Here is a 19,372-nt window from a genome sequence, read left to right on the forward strand (position 1 = left end):
CTCTCTCATGGATAGTAGCTTTTCATGATTCAGAGATGTGCACGTTTCAAATAGAGTACTGTACTTCTAGGTAGGTGTTCAACCCATGACGTTGTGTCAGTGAAATGCACATAGCTCTGTGCTAGATAGAATGAATATTCTTCAACGTCAGTGAAAGCTGTGCTAACCAGTCACTTCAGTACTCCACCTGTTTTCTTTTACTGCTTCACTTAACAAAATTGTGCAGTAAGTTCTCATCTCTGAATAGGTAGACAGATACCCGAGTGCTTATTCTTACGATGTTTCTAAAATGTGCAGCTGCTAGAACCAGCAGCCTTGAGATGTGCAACATGTAAATGACCCAATATGACCTTCTACTAAGGAAGTAAGAAATTAAATTGAAACTTCAATAGTTAAAAATGAGATAATTGTCAATAAGAAGGCACAGTGTTATTTGATCTCTCTACAACTCATGCAATATTTGAAACTGGCATCAATTTTAAAAAGCAGTTGTGGTATCTTTTGGGATTTTTATGGTTTTTGTCTGCTTTTTCTTTTGTGTTATCTGAACACAAGGCTGGGAAATTAAGTACTTCACTATCAGTTTTTTATTTGTAGTACTGCCAGTATGAGGCAATTAAAAATTAAATGTCCTGTAAATTCAGATTATTTCACGTGTTTATTTCAAGGAACTCATTTCAGCTGCACAACACTCTCCTAGCGGAACTCGTGCAGGGAAGTAATTTGAGTTCTCAGTGTATTTTGCCCCTAGAAGCAGCTTTGAGAAATCTGATTAAGATTTTTAAAAGATGCATTGCTTACTAAACTGTTTCTAATCTTCCCATTGAAACTGATAGAACTGATCATAATGTTCTGTAGCTATCCTAAGGAATCTAATTAGTAGATACGTGTGATGAAGCATGTTAAGTTTTATGTCATTTATAAACCACTCAGCTTCTGTACAGAAGGATGCAATAAAGGATAATCTTGGTAATGTTTCCTTTCACAGTCAAGTATCTTGTTATGCTTGCTGTACTTGGATTTTAGTAAAAGCCATTCAGATTTCAGGTGGTGTTTCCAATTACTCATAGCCTTACAGTCATGATCTGGATGGTTTGGCTTGGGACTGCTATATCACTACCAATCAGATTATTCCTTAAGTTTGATTTGCTGGCCTAATACTGTTGCAGAAAGCATTTAAAGGGAGTGTTAACTGGAGAAAAGGTGGAGGAGGAGTTGAGTTAGATGTTTGGATAAAATATTGATTGCAAAAATAGACACTGGGAAATACCTGGTAACAGCTACTACACTTTCATTTTCTACATTTAATGCTGTAGCCTTACATGTCAGCTTCGCACCTGAAAAAAATATGGCTTTGGTTTTCTTTCTAATTTTTTTTTTAATTTGAAAAGAATTGGACCTTTGACCTGAACACCCCTTGTTGTTTTGGCTGGAAACACCTTATTAATGTTGAATCCTTCCTGAAAGCTCTTGGTCTAGTTTATGTTGTTAGATAGAAGATAATTTCCCAAAAGGAATGCCCTAAAAGAATAGGCAAGAGGGGGTAATTTTTATTATAGGAGTGAAATCTTGGCTGTAATTTCAGAGTATTATTGTTAATCTTCACTGTGCCAGGAGTTTGCCTGAGCTTGACATACTCTATTTTGTCTAGTTATCTAATATAAATACTGCATTTCTTCTGCATGTCCCCTGTAGCAGTTTCCATCACATACATTGTCATCAAGACTTTGTGAAGCTCCTGAGTTGTGAACTACTTACCTGTCCTTTTTGAAATGAAAAGAATACTTCAGCAAATGTTACGTTATGTTCATCTTGTTGACTTCTCAAACCGAAGCTGAAATGCAAAGAGTAGGACAGTAAAAACATATTTGCATATCACAGGTGAAATGGTACGGCAGGCCAGGGTGCTGGCTCAAGCAACTTCAGATCTCGTCAATGCAATGAGGTCAGATGCTGAAGCAGAGATTGACATGGAAAACTCAAAAAAGCTCCTGGCAGCTGCGAAGCTCCTTGCAGATTCTACAGCCCGCATGGTGGAAGCTGCAAAGGTAAGGGGAAATTGAAGCAATTGTCAGCCTAAAATGGTTTAGTTAGGCACAAAGAGGAGAAGGCATGTAGTATGTTGTAGTAGAAACTGGTTTTTTTTGTCCTGTAGGTGTTTTGCATTTAATGGCGTATCCAAAAGTTTGTATAAATTATCTGCTTGGTAGTTACCTGCTTCTAAATACTCTTGTTCTGCTTTGCTGATTTGTGTGCAGGGTTGTCATGACCCAAGCTAGTTTGAGCTGTTACCACCAGTCATGGCCACTGTGATGCAAATTCCTTTACCAGTCTTCCAGCTCAAATAGAACAAGAAACTACAATAATCTCTGCCAACGGGCAGAAGCCATAACAGTGCTGCTTTGCCTCTGTTTCTTTCAGGAACAGTTTCTTCTCTCTAGGGAGTGTTGTATGTGTTGTATCCTGTGTGCACCTCCCCAGCCCCTACTCCATGTCTGCTCTCACAGGACAGGCACATATTTAGACTCCTCTGTCCCTTCTGTGCTAGAAACTTATTTAAATTCACAAGGTGGGTTTGTTTGTTGAATTGAGTCCCAGATCCTGTACACAAAAGGTGTTTACAAATCAGGGCTAGCCATTCTCCTAGGCCTCTAGAAGACCTATATGCCAAGCTACAATCATAGCTTGACTTTCCAGCACTTTCTCAGACTTCAGATGTACAAAACCTCCATTTCTTTTCATTTTTTCATATAATGTGTTTTACAGATCACAGAAGCATCCTTTTATATAACAACTTTTTCCCCAGACATCTGAAGTAGCACACGATGCAAAAAGTAGTATATAAAGCAGATGTTCCATTTCCTGAAGTACTAAAGTATCAGTAAACAACAGCAACAACATTTCATAACAAATTTTCTGCTTAGACTGTTTTGTGGTTTAGTGCTCTTCCCATAGTCTAATGTTCTAGTTTTGGATAAGGCAATACAAAGAAAATAAAGGCCACCTTAGCAGACTGTAAGTGAAGATTCTATATTCACCTCTTCAAGTTCAGCTTATGTGGCTGATGTATTTTGCTCTGAAATTTTGTGCAGGGAGCTGCAGCCAATCCTGAAAATGAGGATCAGCAGCAGCGTCTGCGAGAAGCAGCGGAGGGACTGCGGGTTGCTACGAATGCTGCTGCACAGAACGCCATCAAGAAGAAAATTGTCAACAGATTAGAGGTTGGAAACACATATTGCTGGATTTTCAGTTCATTTCAATAAACCCCTAGATAAGTAACAAGGAAGTAATTAGAAAGGCATACTTCAGGAAAAATACTAAGCACTGTAAGATCAGTTCTGGAATCAAGGCCTGAAATTTAAAATGCCAGCATATGATACCATAGTCTGATATGGAAAATTGAAGAGCTTTTATCACTGATGGAGTAAAAGTGGTGTAAACATTTGATTCAGAAAATAATTGATGGTGGCTTAGCCATATAATCAGAAAAGTTTTCAAACAGCTGAGCTAAAACTCCTTCATTACTGTTTTAATTATCTATATGATCTGTCATTGACACAGAATATCCTTTGGTGCTTTTTATCAGTACATGTGCCAGAGTTTCATGTGAAGTTCCTTATGAAGTTATGTCGAAATGCACCATATCCAAATAAAATGTTAAGTCACTCACAGAATCCAAAGAAACAGAAATAAAACTGAGAAGATGCATAGTAACTGATGGCAGAGACAAGGCAAAAAAGGCACTGTAAGATGAAATTTATCTGTAGTTTGGTTTTTAGGCCAGGTTTTATCTTCCTGTTCTCAGCTGAAATGTAGAAAAGACAGATTAAAAAAAAATATCTTTCATAGTACCTATTTTAAAATGTTTTTAGTAGTCTGAAAGTTATGCAAGATTAGACAGACAAGATAATCTAACTAAATAACAGTTTTTCATAAGCGTATTTAAGCTGCTTTCTGTAGAATAAAAAATCAGAAATATTTCCAGAAATAAATCGTGCCTCAAATTTGCTAACTGAATTCAAGGAAACTTTATGGAGAAGGTGATTTTTATAATGCCCTGATAATACCTAACTCCTTACATAGGAATGAAGTGTGTGATGGTGAGGATGAACTTGCAAACATGGTTTTACGTAGTGGGCCAGTGAAAGAGGAGTATTGCATAATGTGTTGGAACATCTTGGGTAAATTGTTGGAATTTTTAATTTTGCAAGAGGGGAAGGTTGATAACAAAAATTGCAGGCATTTGAAGAAGATTTCTCAGTATTTTTAGAGTACTTCATACTCTGAATTACTCAGTCTTAACTACTAAGTTTTTAACTGTTTCCTTTCATCCTTAGATTGCAGCTAAACAAGCTGCAGCTGCTGCTACTCAGACTATTGCAGCTTCTCAGAATGCAGCTGTTTCAAATAAGAACACTGCAGCCCATCAGCAACTTGTGCAGAGCTGTAAGGTAAACCTGTCACAATTCAATGCCAAATGCCTGAAGTCAAGTGTGTTGTTATGGTTCCGAGTGAAAATTCAGAGTCCTAGTGTCAAGAAGCTGTTCTGTTTTGGTTTTATGCTACATGTTACGGCTTACTTTCTAACCAGTGCTAGACAAATGTTACTTTGCAGTTTTTAATGAAATTGTATTTAAAAAAAAAAAAGTAAAAGTTGAAAAGAGGACAATAGAAGGCAAAATCATATTCTTCTTAAGAGCAGTTATGTAGGGAATGAGAACCAAACCACGAAAGGAACAGATCAGATAGTAAAAAAAATAAAAAATAAAAAAACCAAGTATGTGTCAAGATTGTGTTTCAGGAAGCTATTTTAGCATGAATAATTAAAAAGAAAGAAGAAGCTGATTCACTACATACATTACAATTTATTCTAAATTGGTCCTGATTACAATTTATTAGACAGGGGAGGCTACTTTGGTATGTTGAGGTGGGGGGGAATTCAGTGTTGCGCTGCCAAGGTAAGATTAATGTGAAGTGGACAGACAAGGAGTTATGTGAGTGTGAGTTTGGGCACTTCGGGAATAATGTTTTGACAATACACATTTCAGAATGCTACAGCTGTACTGTAATTAAGATTGCCAAGGAAAAGTAGGCTGAGGTGCTCAATTTTGTTTTTCTTAAAGCAAGATGCTCCTTTGAAAACCTGCGAACATTTATGCGTGCGAAGTCATTCTGAATGCTGTGTAAGCACATAACAAATCAGAAGAATCTTGGCTGTCTTGTAGGATCTTTAAACTGAGTCACATAAACAAATATTTCTAAATAAGAGTGGAATGTTTCTGAGAAATCCTGTTATGTATTAATTCAGTTTCATGGACTCCTAAGCAGATTTTGTGAAGGCATAAGGCATTGTATCTGTGAATTTTACCAGTCATCCTGAAAGAGTTTGTTTTATGTCAAGAGGTTTGTTCATATTGATATGCTGAAAGTTTTTCCCTTTGTTTACTATAGAATGTTGCAGACCACATTCCTCAGTTGGTGCAAGGCGTGAGAGGAAGTCAGGCTCAGGCAGAAGACCTCAGTGCACAGCTTGCTCTGATAAATTCCAGCCAGAACTTCCTTCAGGTGAAGTAAACCATTGTAGTAGATTCTGTTAGAACAAATGGCGCTTCTCTTTGTTTTTATTCTTGACAAGTAAGCAGTAAACAGATAAGAACAACGTAAGGAAGTTCATCACAGATAGGGAGCCATGGCTAGGGAGAGCTTAGTTTGTCAGGTCAGATAGCTGAAGCATGTTGAGGAGAATGAAAACTGCCAAAGTTTTGAATATAAGTAACAAAAAACCTGACATATACAGACAGGAAGCATTCACTTGAATGGCATTTGCTTTTTCAGAACGAGTTTAGTGAACAAGGTGGTGACAATTCAGCATCTTTCTAAGCACAGGTCTGAATGTAACAGGTGCTGTCGTAACCATTTGTAATGAAGCCAGAGTTGGGGTGCTGCAGCAGCAATCTCCAGAATTCTTCAAAAATGGCAGAGAGACAGGAAATATTACCACGGGTTTAGATATTAGCCTGCAGATGTAGCAGATCTTGATTTCTGCTCAAAGCATGCATTCTGAGTCTGATTTTTGTAAAATGAAAAAGGAGAGAGAAAGGATGTTGGTAACACTATTGGGTATGTTGTTGACAGTACAGGAAACAAACAGAAGAAACCAGTTGTCTGTGTAATAACTATCATTAATTGGCATCAGCCATACCTTTAAAAGTGAAGTGAAAATAAACCCTTTCATTGAATGCTATTAGCAGGTTCTTTATGGTCCTATGTAGTAGAGATATAACAGTACTGTCACTCTTTGTATTTTGCTGCATGGTTAACTTTGGAGTCATTAAAATGATCTGTCTCCTCTCTGCCTGTATTTGTGAACCACAGTGATGATATGAATCAGGAAAGTACATTAATTGTGTTAGCAGCCAACTCTGTGGAGTCATTGTTGTATTACTTGTTTCATGGGTGAAATTTTGAAAGAATTTAATATTTGGAAACACTGAAAGAGATTTGCCATTTGTCCTCTGTGGGCACTTAGATGTCACTTAGATGCTGAACAGCAACACTGCAAATTCAAGTGTTTTTACACAGTCTGCAGAGTACTTAAAGGCCACAGGAAGACATTGGTTACTACAAAGTGGCTGATGTCCCAGCAAGGCATGAATGGTTCCTGCTGCAGCAGACACTGCAATGTAGAGTTATGATGTGAATGGAAGACTGCAGCCTAGGAGCTGCATGGTTAAGGAGCAGTGCATGAAGTGGTCGTTACAGAAGATTTAGAAACCTCACTGTTGTGTAAAAGGAGGAAACAGCATGTTCTTTAAATACAAAGTCTCACATCAAGAAAATTAGCTTGTAAAATTTGTGTTCCTGACTCTTGTTTGGACAGCCTGGAAGTAAAATGGTGGCATCTGCTAAAGCTGCAGTACCTACTGTGACTGACCAAGCAGCAGCCATGCAGCTAAGTCAGTGTGCAAAGAACCTTGCGACCAGCTTAGCTGAGCTGCGGACTGCCTCCCAGAAGGTAGGTTGTAGTAGTTCTAATTAGCTAAAGCAAGATGGCCTAAGGAGTGGTCAGGAGTTCACTCCGTCTTGGCTCACTGTCTTCTCCCTGCACCCAACAGGAAATGGCTCATGTTTATGCTTCAGTGTTGTTCTTGGTCAACAGTTTTCTCTGAGTTCCATGTAGCTCCTGTGTCGTAATAGAAAAGGCAGCAATAACTGACAAGATAGCTGAAAAGTTCGTGTTACCATTGCTGAACCTGCAAGATGGTAGGAGGGCACACACAGAGCAGCCCCATTGATGCAGATTTCCAAGGTTCATGTAGTGATTTGAAGAAGAAAACAAAAAAAAAGGAATTAAAACTCTTTAGGGAAAGCAAGGATATACTGGGTGCATTGCATTTTGTGGTGGCTTTCAACAGCATGTAAGTCTATTCACAGACTAAGGGTATTGTGCAGTAGTTTGGAAGGGGCCCCCTGAAGTCATGAAACTGATAGATATGCTGGAAGGATTGTATATTTACTATTTCTGGTAATGGCTTACATGTGCTAACAGTGCTGTTGATCTGATTTCTGAATAGGCTCATGAAGCATGTGGCCCAATGGAAATTGATTCTGCTTTAAATACGGTCCAGACCCTCAAAAGTGAACTGCAAGATGCAAAGATGGCAGCTGTGGATGGGCAGTTAAAGCCTCTTCCTGGAGAAACTGTAATTAATAAAGGATGTCCTTCATTTAAAAACAAAGTTAGCTGTTAGCATTTTGAATGTTTGAGACAAAACGTGTCCTGAGACATTGGATAATGATCATGCTGGCAGGTTTTTACACTGATTCTTGTTTTAAGAGTATATATTCTTATTACACTGAATATTTGTTAGCAGAATTACAGGAGTGTAGATCCTCCTCCTGTATTGAGCAAAATACAGTTTAGCAGTAGTCGTGTTGTATCCTTTCAAAAAGATATTTTGTTTTCAATGGGGACAAAGATGAGAACTTAGAAGTTGATCTTCTGGTAGGCTTATGAAATGTTTTATTTGGTAAAAGCACCATTCTCACCAAAAACTTAGTAACTTATTTCACTTGCTAATTATGAGATATTTCAATTCTAGTTTTATTGTTTATAAGACCTATATGTAATTTTATTTCAACATGAACTGAGAAAACATGCTAATAAGTCTTCAGACTAACCACACGTGCCCTGTAGCTGAGACAAGTTTTGGAGAGAGAGGAATTTTTTAATATTGCTTAGAAAGCAAATGTGTTTCAAATATTCTTAAGCAAAGAATACTGTCCTTCACCATTTTTTTCTACAGCTTGAGAAATGTGCTCAGGATCTGGGAAGCACATCCAAAGCAGTTGGTTCATCGATGGCCCAGTTGCTAACTTGTGCTGCTCAAGGCAACGAGCACTACACAGGTACTGTTTTACTTATAATATCTGAAAGCTCTGCTTCCCATAAGATGCTTGTTAGAGGGCTTTCTCATCACAAACTGCTGAAGTTAAGGAATTGCTCACCTCTTCATGCTGATAGTGAATTTTGGCAGGTTACAGCGGATTGCTAATGTAAATAATGTGCTTCATAAAAAAGTGTTGCAGTCTGCTATGTGTATGTAATCAGAATAGCTGGAGACATCTGTTGTTTTCAAAAATATATTACAAACTGCTTCCAAAGAACAGAATTAAAATATAGTGCAATTTAAATGTCAGCACCACTGAAATGTTTCTGTTTCCTTTCAGAAGACTGTGAAAGGGTCTTTGGATGTGTTTTGAAATATAAGATGACATAAGATGTGAACATACTTGAGATGGTTTGGTGATGTCGAAGACAGTTTGTGTCTTACTAGATGTTGCCATCTCCCATGTGTAATGCAACCTGTCTTTCTGACTCATTAATATAACTTCTGCATAGTCTGGGGAAATGCCAGTGGGGAATGTTGACACGTGCTACGATCTGTTCTCTTCAGTATCTGCCCCAGTTTATGTACTTGCAGTTTTAGGAACTGAAAACAACTTACTAAGAGGAATGTTTCTCACATAGGGGAAAAAAAGGGTTTATACTGAAATGATACGATGTTCCATTTCCTTCGTTGTGTTAATTTTTCATTGTGTTATTAATGCAAATACTACAGTAGAATGTTCTTAATACTGACACAGAATTCATTAGGACAATTAAGATTTCATTGATTGTTAATGCATCAGAGCTATGTAACTTGTATTTGCTTTCATTTGAAGAACATTAATTGGATTAAGATGGCTTGTTTCTGTTCCACAGTTAAGCGAAAGTTAGTACTGGATATCTGATAAGGAATACAGGTAATTGCAGCCTGATATCCAATAGCTGGATCTAGCTCTCAACATCAAGCTATAACAATGGTTCAGCTGGGATTTTTTTTTATTATATAGTGTTTTGTTATGTTAAAGGTTCTTTGCACTGAAAAGAGCACAGTGTTTTTTAACGTTACAGTGTATTCTCCTGTTTATCAGTGATAGAAGGTCTTTACAGCTTACCTCCACTATTTAAGCATTCCTTCTTGCTTACAGCTGTGATAGTAAGTTTCTTTTCATTGCATATTGAAAGTAATTACATGACATTTTCTGACTGAACTTCTTTTTGTAGGTGTGTATTCATACTGGGATTATGTTGCATCAGGTTGCCTCATCCTTAATAATCTCATTTTATTTAGCTTTTAATTCCTTGAACTTTAGCCATTTTTCTCTCTATTCTCTAAAATCCCAAAGTCATGTTTTGCAAAGTGACAGAGATGCTGCAGCTTCAAAGTGATCAATCACTTTCTCCCGTAGCTTACAGTAGGCCTCTTATTTCCAGTTTTTTGCTTTTTCTTCTTTACCTCTGCTTCACTGGGATTTGGCCACTGATTTATAGCTGCCTCAGAACGTCCTCTTTGGGGCATAATATTGACTTCATGGTTCCACTGCAGGCATTTTTCTCAGCAAATGATGCTGTATACTTCAAATATGTTCACATTTGAAAGTTGTCTTTTAAACTGTGTTTGGAATGTTGTGTTGCAATGGAATAATAGCCTCCGAATTTAGCTGCCATGAAATACAAGAATTGCCTTTAAAGCACTAATAGATTCCTCAATGAAATCTGAACGCAGGAGTTGCTGCCAGAGAAACTGCTCAGGCTTTGAAGACATTGGCTCAGGCAGCACGTGGGGTTGCAGCATCAACTACTGACCCTGTAGCAGCACATGCAATGTTGGATTCAGCAAGGGATGTCATGGAAGGCTCTGCTATGCTTATTCAGGAGGCAAAGCAGGCCCTTGCTGCACCAGGAGACGCAGACAGTCAGCAGAGATTGGCCCAGGTGAGTTGTGACTTCAGCAGTTAGGTGAATTGTGAACAATCCACTGAAATTCCATAGAATACAGCACTAAACAGTAAGAAAAACTGTAGAACAGCAGGCTGTGAGAAATATCAGAGCTGGCTGGTACTTCTAGCAGCTTTCAATGTCTTGCATCAAACAATGTAGTTGGTGCTAAAGTGTATTTTAGTCATCTTTCAAAAACAAAGGAGACAAAAGTACAGTTAAGTGTATGACAAAACACTTATTAAACCCATTAATAAAAGGATCTGTATTCATGTTATACTCAAAAAGTAAGCACATCTCCATGAATGCTGCAACTGCTTTTGAAGACTGATCAGTATGTGGTTAACTTCTGGGGCTTTCCTGTAACTGGGGTGGTGAAGCCTTTATTCCTGGTGCTGCTCCTCCAACACAATCCTATCAAATGAGTATGCATAGTTTGTGATCGCTAGACTACAGGTGTGCAACCCAAGAGCTTGCAAGCCTCAAAAATGACCTTGGAGTCAGAACTGTTGGCTATAGATCATTGGTTGGTAAGTTAAATGATTGCTTAGGCCTTTCTCAGTGTGATTGTGTTTACTTGTGTTGTAGGTGGCAAAAGCAGTGTCTCACTCACTCAATAACTGTGTGAATTGTCTACCTGGGCAAAAGGATGTGGACGTGGCTTTGAAGAGTATTGGGGAGTCTAGCAAGAAGCTCCTTGTTGATTTGGTGAGAAGTCTTTTACCATAAAAATAAATTTCAGAAGAGCTGATCTGGGTTCCCCACGTATCAAATTATTATGTAGCAAATGTGCCTGAAGTACTTCGTGTATGTTTTGTTTATTACGCAGTTTTAAGAAGTCTGTTCTCTTAATTCATTATCAGGCATGGGCAGAGAGGGGTCACAAAAAGAAAAAAAAAACATTTGAACACTGCTTATTTGTGGAAAGGTTATGTGATTTGAGCAATGCAGCCTCATCTATCAGTGATCCTGCTTGCTACCCTGTGGATGAAGAAGGAATTTTATGTTAGTGTTTGTGCAATGCTGCGTGGTCAGATCAAGTCAAGGCTAAACTTAGTCACTGAAGCACTGCTGATACTTGCTTGTTGTTCTGGAAGTCTTGTTTGTGGAAGTAAGCAATGACATGGAGAACAAAACTTCTCCGACTTTTTTTCACTGAGTTCAACACTTGGAATTTTCCAGTTAGATAACTGACATCTTATCTGTCCTTTTAAAAGCTTGCTTAATGGTCTGTCCCTTGAAAGAAACAGCTCACTGTCTAGATTCCTTGTTGATGACTATCCCATAGTTGGATATTTTGCCTTTAGAACTGAATCAGCAGACGTTCAGATGCAGTACTCCATTCTAGTTTGTGGCACTTTGTGCTGTTTGCATTTCATATTCTTGAATTGTGTTGAACTTTGCAGTCAAAAAGAGCTGGTGTGATTCAGTGGACAGTAATACAGCTCTCAATCTCTTACAGCTACCTCCAAGTTCTAAGTCATTTCAAGAAGCTCAGAGTGAGCTGAATCAGGCAGCAGCAGATTTGAATCAGTCAGCAGGAGAAGTTGTCCATGCTACACGGGGCCAAAGTGGGGAACTGGCTGCAGCATCTGGAAAATTCAGTGATGATTTTGATGAATTTCTTGATGCTGGTATTGAAATGGCTGGCCAAGCTCAAGTAAGTTTGTTTGGGTTTTTTTTGTTTTTTTTTTGTTTTTTTAAATCTTGCTATTGGGGAACAAGGCTGTCATGGGAACGCAGTACGATGTGCTAATGTAAGCGTGTCCAAATGTGACAGATGATAGGTTATGCAGCAGTCATCCAGAGTGAAGTGAACTCAACATTTGTATATTTGTTTCTGTGGCCAGTCAGAAGCGTGACTTAATGTTCACCTGTCTGGTTTGGTCTGTTTGCTAACTGATTTATGACCTGCATATCTGGAGATACAAAGGCCTGCTGAACTTCTCGAAGGTTATGAAAATAGTTGCCTCTATTTTGGTAGAACTACTCTGGAATGTATTTTATGTAATCTGGAATGTATTTTATGTAATCTTCGTTCAACATTTGACACCTTTCTATGCTACAGTTCAAATGCTTTAGGTGGAAGGACAGAAAGATGTGTTTAAATTCCAGGCTTGTACTGCTTTATCTTATGTGCCACTGCAGACCTACTACAGCATGGAATAAGCGGATGAGGAGCAGAAGTGCCATGCATGTGACAGCAGCACCTGCACTTCTGTTTAGTGATTAAAAATCTGGAAGAGTGCTGTTCTGGTAAACTCGGTAGCATTCAGGGATGTTGTTACATTATCTCATTTATTCCTAGTCATCTGGGTTCTTATTTGAAGTTGAGGATGTTTACTGCATTATCTTACTGAGTTTAGGCATACTGAACAATGCTAGTTGGTCTTTTGGAGATGCTTGAGCATAACAAATGCCAGCATATGAGGAAGTCATGTATTACATGACCAGGAAGGATGTAGTAGAAACAATTAGTAGGCTATTTTGTCCTAGTTAGTAAGCAGAACCTGAAGACCTAAAAATTGTTTCTGAAAGAAACACTAGCTGGAGTGTGCTGGTCCTTCAAAGCCACCTATGAAGTGCCTCTATAAAGCAGGTGCGTTTCAGGTAATGCTGAGTAGAGATCAGGCAGGAACTGTTGGTTATTCTTCATCAAACTTAGTAACTGGGTTCACATTTGTGAAGTGAGGTAGACAGTGAATACCAGATGATTCTCTGAAATTTAATCTCCAGTAAATCTCATTAAGATTTAGAATGTTTTGTCCGAGGCAGTTCAGTGCAGGCAAAGGTGGAAAGAATGATGCAAACTGCTTCTTGAAACGAGAATTCCAGCTGATATTGTGGACCTTCAGGGTTTGCCTGTTATGCTCTCATAGTGAATTAAATTGATCTTAGCAATTAGTGATAGATCTTTCAATAGAGAATGCTTTCTGTCTGTGTCTAGTTATTTGGCCTGTACAGAAGTACTACAGGTGAGAGTAGGGAGCAGAGTAGAATGTAAATATAGATGAAAAACTATTCACATCAACTGAGTAATAGAGTAATAATAACTGAGTAACAGCTTCTTTAAGCCTTAAACAGACTACTGGAACAAATTCACTTTTACTGATGACTAAAGGAAGAATCTAATTGTCGCTATTTGCTGTGATTTTGCAGTACTCCCTGTAATTGTATGCATGTGAAAGTTTCATTTCTGAACAGTGGTGCAAAGTGAATGGGTAATAGTAAGCATTCTGACTTGGATGGTCTGAAGTAGGCTTATTTGAATTTAGTTTCTTGTAACTGAGGACGTTCTGGAGGGATTTTCTGTGTAAGTAATCCCAGTTGGATGCAAGAGAGCTTGTGGTTTACACGGGATGTTAGAATACAGACAGTACACACTGATGGAGTAATGTGGATCAGCTGTGCCAGGCAGAGATGTGTGAGAATCTTGACAATGAAAGCTGTGTTCAACAAGTAGTAAAGTTTCTCCGCTGCTCCTTTTTGAATACTGCCATTGTTAGAAATGAAGCTATTTGTTACATGGGTTTCTTGTTCTGTTATGTGAATGGAGCTAGAGGCACCTGTCTGGATGAACAAAGGCTTTGCTCCATGTCTTCCTCTGGGTTATGGCCCTTTGCATGTCAGTGGCTTCAGGTGGATAAACAAAATAGGTTTCCACATAATGTTTTTGCATCCTCTGTATTGCAATCTAGGCACTTAATGTTATGCTGCTATGGCTTTTCAGACAAAAGAAGACCAGATTCAAGTAATAGGTAACCTCAAGAGCATCTCTATGGCTTCCAGCAAGCTTTTACTGGCTGCCAAGTCTCTGTCTGTTGATCCTGGAGCTCCTAATGCCAAGAATCTATTAGCGGCAGCAGCCAGGTAAGGGTGCTTTGCTTTTTTAGGCTTTGCTTAAGGTATTTGCTTTCCTCTCCTCTTTTAATATGTTCTTCTGATACTGTCAGTTTACTGAGTGGTTGGAACCTGCAGTTCTGTTGAAATGAATGTAGGTCCTAGGAAAATTGCTCATTCTGTGGTAGTTCCTTATCTGGCATGGCTTGTTAGCACTGACGGAGATAATCACTAGTTGAAGAGTTGGCCTGTTTTTTTTAAAGGAACTAATGTGTTTTACATTTCTTTCCATCTCTGTTCTGGCAAGATGCTGGTGATAGTAGATCTCTCAGCCCTTAAGAAAGAAAGGAACAGAATCCATGTCCTTATATAAGCTGTACGTAAAAATCAGGGTGGCTATCTATAACCAGGAGTGCATATGATCAAGAGGACCTGAAAGGATTGGATGATATGATAGATTTATTTGGCCAAAGATAACCTTACTTTAAAGATTTTTAACCATGCTTTGAATTTTGTCTCTAAGACCCCATTTTTGGTCACAGTTCTCAGTGCTTATTTGAAAAATAACACTGCTTTTTAGTGTTTCTGAATGGATAATCACTTTTCACTTACTTTTTTCCCAAATTTTTTTCATGACTTTTTTATCAAATGAACTTACTTTGCTATGAAGTCTTTTAATTGAATGTTCAAAAATAAAACTGGAAGAAGACTGCTGAAGCACTTTTTCTTAGAAGTGTCAGTATTGTATCAGATCGATGTCTGAAATGAAATTTGTATGTTGCTCTTAGTATTACTGCCTTCCAAAATATTTACTCCCTCAAAGATTAGTGTGGAGAGGAAGTGATTAAGATAGGGCTGTTGCTTTCTTAAGGAAAAGGAGGCTGATATTTGTCCTGGACCCTGGAATCATCACACTTCAATATCAAATAATTAAAAAAAAAAAGAAGTCCACTCTTTTAATACTTTGAGAAGTAAGGTATGCTGTTTTGTTGTCATGTTCTTGACAAAAACGTTCTGCCATCCATCTTGGCTCCCAGAAATACGTAGGCTTCTAGGCAAGCTGTAGGTAATCAAAGGTACACTGCTTAAAATGAAGGAGTTGCATGAGGCTGTGTTTATGGCACAGCATTAGACTGCTATGGATTTCTGCTTTAGAGTTGGAGTATTCCTATTTCTTTGGAGTACAAATGCGGTTAGTGTCTCCAGTGAAGCCCACCTATTTATCAGGTTCTGCCAGACTGATATTCCCTCTGTAGAAACATTCAATAAAAAAGGGGAGGACGAGCAGTACAGTCTTTAGATGGTCTCTTTTGCCGTGGTGTTTGTGTGAAGGTATGTCTGCATTCTTAAGGACACTAGACAGCAACAAAATGCAATAGGATTGCATTCAATCCAATTTAGGCACTGTGTTTCCCTTCTCAGATCTTTGCAAATGCAGTAGTTGTGACAAAGTTTGCTAGGGCACTTTTCTTTGCTGTTGTGATACGGCCAGGTCAACTATTTTTGCTTTCTCTTCTCTGTGAAAATCATGAAAATGAGCAAACAAGGCACAACTTCTTTACTTCCCACCAACTTGCCTTATTTTTGCTCTTGTCTTTTATAGTGCTATGATTAACTTTCTTGTATTTTTTTGTTCTCCTCCTTTGACCTAGTTTTAATTGATAATCACAGGATCACACAGAATTGTAGGGGTTGGAAGGGACCTCCAGAGATCATCGTAATCCTACCCTTTTCAGTGGCTTTTCTTCCCTCTTGGAGCCATTTCTCTTGACTTCCTCAGACAATTAGAACTGTGGCAGGGGCTGAGAGCCATGCAGGATCCAAATATTGATATGATGTACTCAAAGAGATTTGAGGTATTTGGTGCCAGCAGCCTATTTGCTAGGCTCAGCTGTTTGCTCCAGTAGGTCCACACGGTGTGAGCTGGAACCTCAATGCCATGGACACACAAAATAAATGTCACTGAAATTAAGCTTCTGTTTCTTCTGGACTAACATCTAAGTTGTTTGCAATTGCCTCAGATGTTGATGGCTATCAAATGCCTTAGTGAGAGTTTTTTTGCATTATGAAGCTTGTTAAGGAAGAGGTCTTTAGGTGGGTTACTTTAATACAGGGTTATTGCCCAGACTGTGGGAAGAAAAATAGTAGCAAAACATGAAAGCTTGAAAGCATTGTAATATGCAGTTATTGAAATAAAAGCTTCAATAAGAAGAATAGTTCAACTTGAAAATATATCTTTTCCCTTCTACTTTCCCTAGAGCTGTGACTGAGAGCATAAACCAGCTCATCACGCTGTGCACCCAGCAGGCTCCCGGGCAGAAGGAATGTGACAATGCACTCAGAGAACTGGAGGTATTACTACATTCCAGAAAGTTCTATTGAAGAACAGTGGGCCCCAAATGTTTGTTTTTCCCCTGTTTTCTTTGATTGGCTGCTGTCACTGTCTTCTCACTTGATATCTGTGGCAGAGGTTTTAATTGCATACAAGGTAAGCATAGAACCTCTCTGAACCTCTTACGGTTTTGGCCAGGGTGAAATTTGCTGATGTGTCTCCTTCTCCCTCTTCTCTGCTTCCCAGAAAGTACAGTTTTTAGTCAAGATTATTCATAATTACTGTGAATTAAAAAGGAGTCACAACGGGTTGGACATTCCCAGGAACAGCAGTGCACTGAAGGGGGGAGCTCCTTGATTCTATGCTTTTAGCAGGTTGTTACTTCCAGTGCTACTTAGATGCTCAGTGTATTTCAGCTTGGACTTGATCGTTGTCAGCACGTTTTGTGGTCTTTCCCTGGAGATTATGAAATAATGTCTTGAGAGGACCTCACTGTATGGCCTCCATGGAGCCAATAAGTTTCTTTCAGAATTTCAGCTGGAAGGTTCGTAGGATTATAGAGAATGCAGAGGTGTTGGATCAATCTCAAATACATGTTACCTGTCAGCATGAAGTTGTGCTGACTTGTTCTGCTGTTGTTTCCTCATGTTCTGAGGGCTGCTGTTTCTGTGGTGGTGCAGATATTGCAGGAAGTAGCTTACTTCCCAACCTGTTGTGTAAAGACAAGGTACAGCAATGAGGAATCGCTGTGAGAACTGGAAATTGTTTTCTACATATGACCTCTTCTTCACATCACCTTGTTCTCACAGTTTAATTGCTGTAAAACTTTAAAGACTGCTAAACTATAACTTAGAAAAAGAGGACTGTGCCTTTAAAAATGTTGTAGGTATGTTTTAATTTTAGGAGTTGAATTCTGGTACGGATCTAATGGCTTAAAGTTATGCCCTGATTTCCTTCATGTGCAAGGAGAATATCATAATATACAGATAATAGGATCTTTTGAACGTACAGACTTCACTTTCTTCAGAAAGGTTGCTAAGTCATTTTTGCCCAGTGTTTGGAGAGGTTTTCTCCTTTCTAACTTGGAAAGAAGCACCTTGCAGATTTTTCAAGCATAAGAGAGTTATTGTCTTCTGTTGCTTGCAGCTTTTTAGAAGTTTATGTAAATAAATTTTCTAAGTGAAGATATGACTAATTTTTACTTTTTTATTTCTAGATTTCAGATTCATTTCAGGAAAAAAAAATTAAATCTCACACTTGCAGTTTTTGACAGAGGGAACTATACTTTGGGTCCTTTTAACTATAGGAGGAGGCCAGCAGGTGATTAAGTTGCAATTTAGTTTGATAGCCCTTTTTGTATCTTGGCAGCACTTTAATGATATCTTGTTCTCCCTATCACTTAGCCTTTTAATTCCAGTTATTAGATGTTAAAATATTACTGAAAACATTTATTAGTCTGTTCAGAGCAGGCACAAAACCAGGTTGCCTGATGTCAGCCAAGTGTAATTTGCTATAGGTCAGTCATAACAAATGCAGGTTAATTTACATAAGGTTATACTTTCAGCAGATTTGTAGTGCAAAAATGAGTTTGTACCACAGTGCAGTTGATGTGGGATAGCATTTAAGGTGTCGTTTGTACATCTGTATTTGAGCTCTCCATGGCTGTAGTTTGATTTGCTTGCTGGAGACAAAGTTGTGGCCACACTGACATCACAAGGGCGGTTGTGATGGTGTATGTTTTTCTCAGCTTACTATTTCAGACTATGTCACTAAGCCAAAGCTGCTTCTTTTTTTTAGACAGTGAAGGGAATGCTGGATAACCCCAATGAGCCTGTGAGCGACCTCTCGTATTTTGATTGTATTGAGGGTGTAATGGAGAACTCAAAGGTAACTTCCTTTTCCTATCTCTGTGACAGTTGTAAAGTGTATTATCATATATTTCCACATACATGCTAAACATGCTGGAAACATAGCACAGTCTATTCTAAAATGTATTTTACTTTCCTTGGTAAAACTTAGCCTGAGATCAGGCTATGAGAGAGGTCATTTCATTTTCTTTGTTGCTCCAAAGGCTTTTTACCTTGGTAAAGTTTTTAACTATGTGATTGGTATGCAATGCTGGTACAGCTTCCCCCTCTCCTCCTTATTGTTATGTTATACAGCATGTTGTACATCATGATATGTTTTGACTGCAGCTATTGGAAATGCCCAGAGCGTAAATGGGAGCCTTGGTAATGAGATACCATTGTACTGTTCTGTGTGAAACAGCTTGGAGAAATTTCTGAGCACTCCAGATATGCCAGTACACAAGAAGATCTTTCTGGAATCTCATAAGTTATTTTTAAGCATACTGTGTCATGTCATACATCTTGCTCAGAAACTTTGCTTTTGGTGTTTTTATTACTTAATCATTGGGATTGTTTTGAATTCTTTGTTCTCTAAAAGAAAAAGAGAATACTTAAAGGATTGGGCCTATGTCTGTCATTCCTATTCTGTTGTGGTCAAATCTTACTTTGAATTTTAAAAGGAGATGAAATGAAATTGGTGAGATGCTTTAAGAGTTAGTGTGCATTCTGACATCCAGATGGTCCCAGTGGATTAGATGCAATCCCATCTTCGGGGAGTTTCAGTGAGTTTAGGGGCAAAGAAGATTGAGAATGTGTTGAAAGCAGTTGCTGGTGTGGTTGTCATGTTCTGAAATCTGTGAAACCTACTTAGAGCCAGGCTAGCTGTAATGATTACTGTATGATAGAAAAATTGAGGGTTATTCTGTATCCTCATAGTCACTAGAGCTCTATAGTGTTAGTTCTTGGCACTGTAAATACAGTGTTAATCTGCATATCGTTATTCCTCACACCACACAAAGGAATGTCCTC

General features: G+C 38.5%; 1 protein-coding gene across 5 annotated transcripts in view; it reads left to right on the top strand.

The window, feature by feature from the left end:
• The window catches only part of TLN2 (talin 2), a 144,394-nt gene that overhangs the window by 78,361 nt on the left and 46,661 nt on the right, over nucleotides 1–19,372 (top strand). For all 5 annotated transcript variants that reach the window (XM_052671576.1, XM_052671577.1, XM_052671574.1 and 2 more), the window contains exons 21-33: nucleotides 1,882–2,048; nucleotides 3,093–3,221; nucleotides 4,338–4,451; nucleotides 5,452–5,565; nucleotides 6,881–7,015; nucleotides 7,575–7,703; nucleotides 8,307–8,409; nucleotides 10,113–10,321; nucleotides 10,913–11,032; nucleotides 11,787–11,984; nucleotides 14,055–14,194; nucleotides 16,423–16,516; nucleotides 18,294–18,383. In XM_052671576.1, the coding sequence (XP_052527536.1) occupies nucleotides 1,882–2,048; nucleotides 3,093–3,221; nucleotides 4,338–4,451; nucleotides 5,452–5,565; nucleotides 6,881–7,015; nucleotides 7,575–7,703; nucleotides 8,307–8,409; nucleotides 10,113–10,321; nucleotides 10,913–11,032; nucleotides 11,787–11,984; nucleotides 14,055–14,194; nucleotides 16,423–16,516; nucleotides 18,294–18,383 (1,742 nt within the window). The remainder of the gene's footprint in view (nucleotides 1–1,881; nucleotides 2,049–3,092; nucleotides 3,222–4,337; nucleotides 4,452–5,451; nucleotides 5,566–6,880; nucleotides 7,016–7,574; nucleotides 7,704–8,306; nucleotides 8,410–10,112; nucleotides 10,322–10,912; nucleotides 11,033–11,786; nucleotides 11,985–14,054; nucleotides 14,195–16,422; nucleotides 16,517–18,293; nucleotides 18,384–19,372) is intronic.

Source organism: Tympanuchus pallidicinctus, unplaced genomic scaffold (genome assembly GCF_026119805.1).
Source record: "Tympanuchus pallidicinctus isolate F22 unplaced genomic scaffold, pur_lepc_1.0 scaffold12, whole genome shotgun sequence".
NCBI classification, from domain to species: domain Eukaryota; kingdom Metazoa; phylum Chordata; class Aves; order Galliformes; family Phasianidae; genus Tympanuchus; species Tympanuchus pallidicinctus.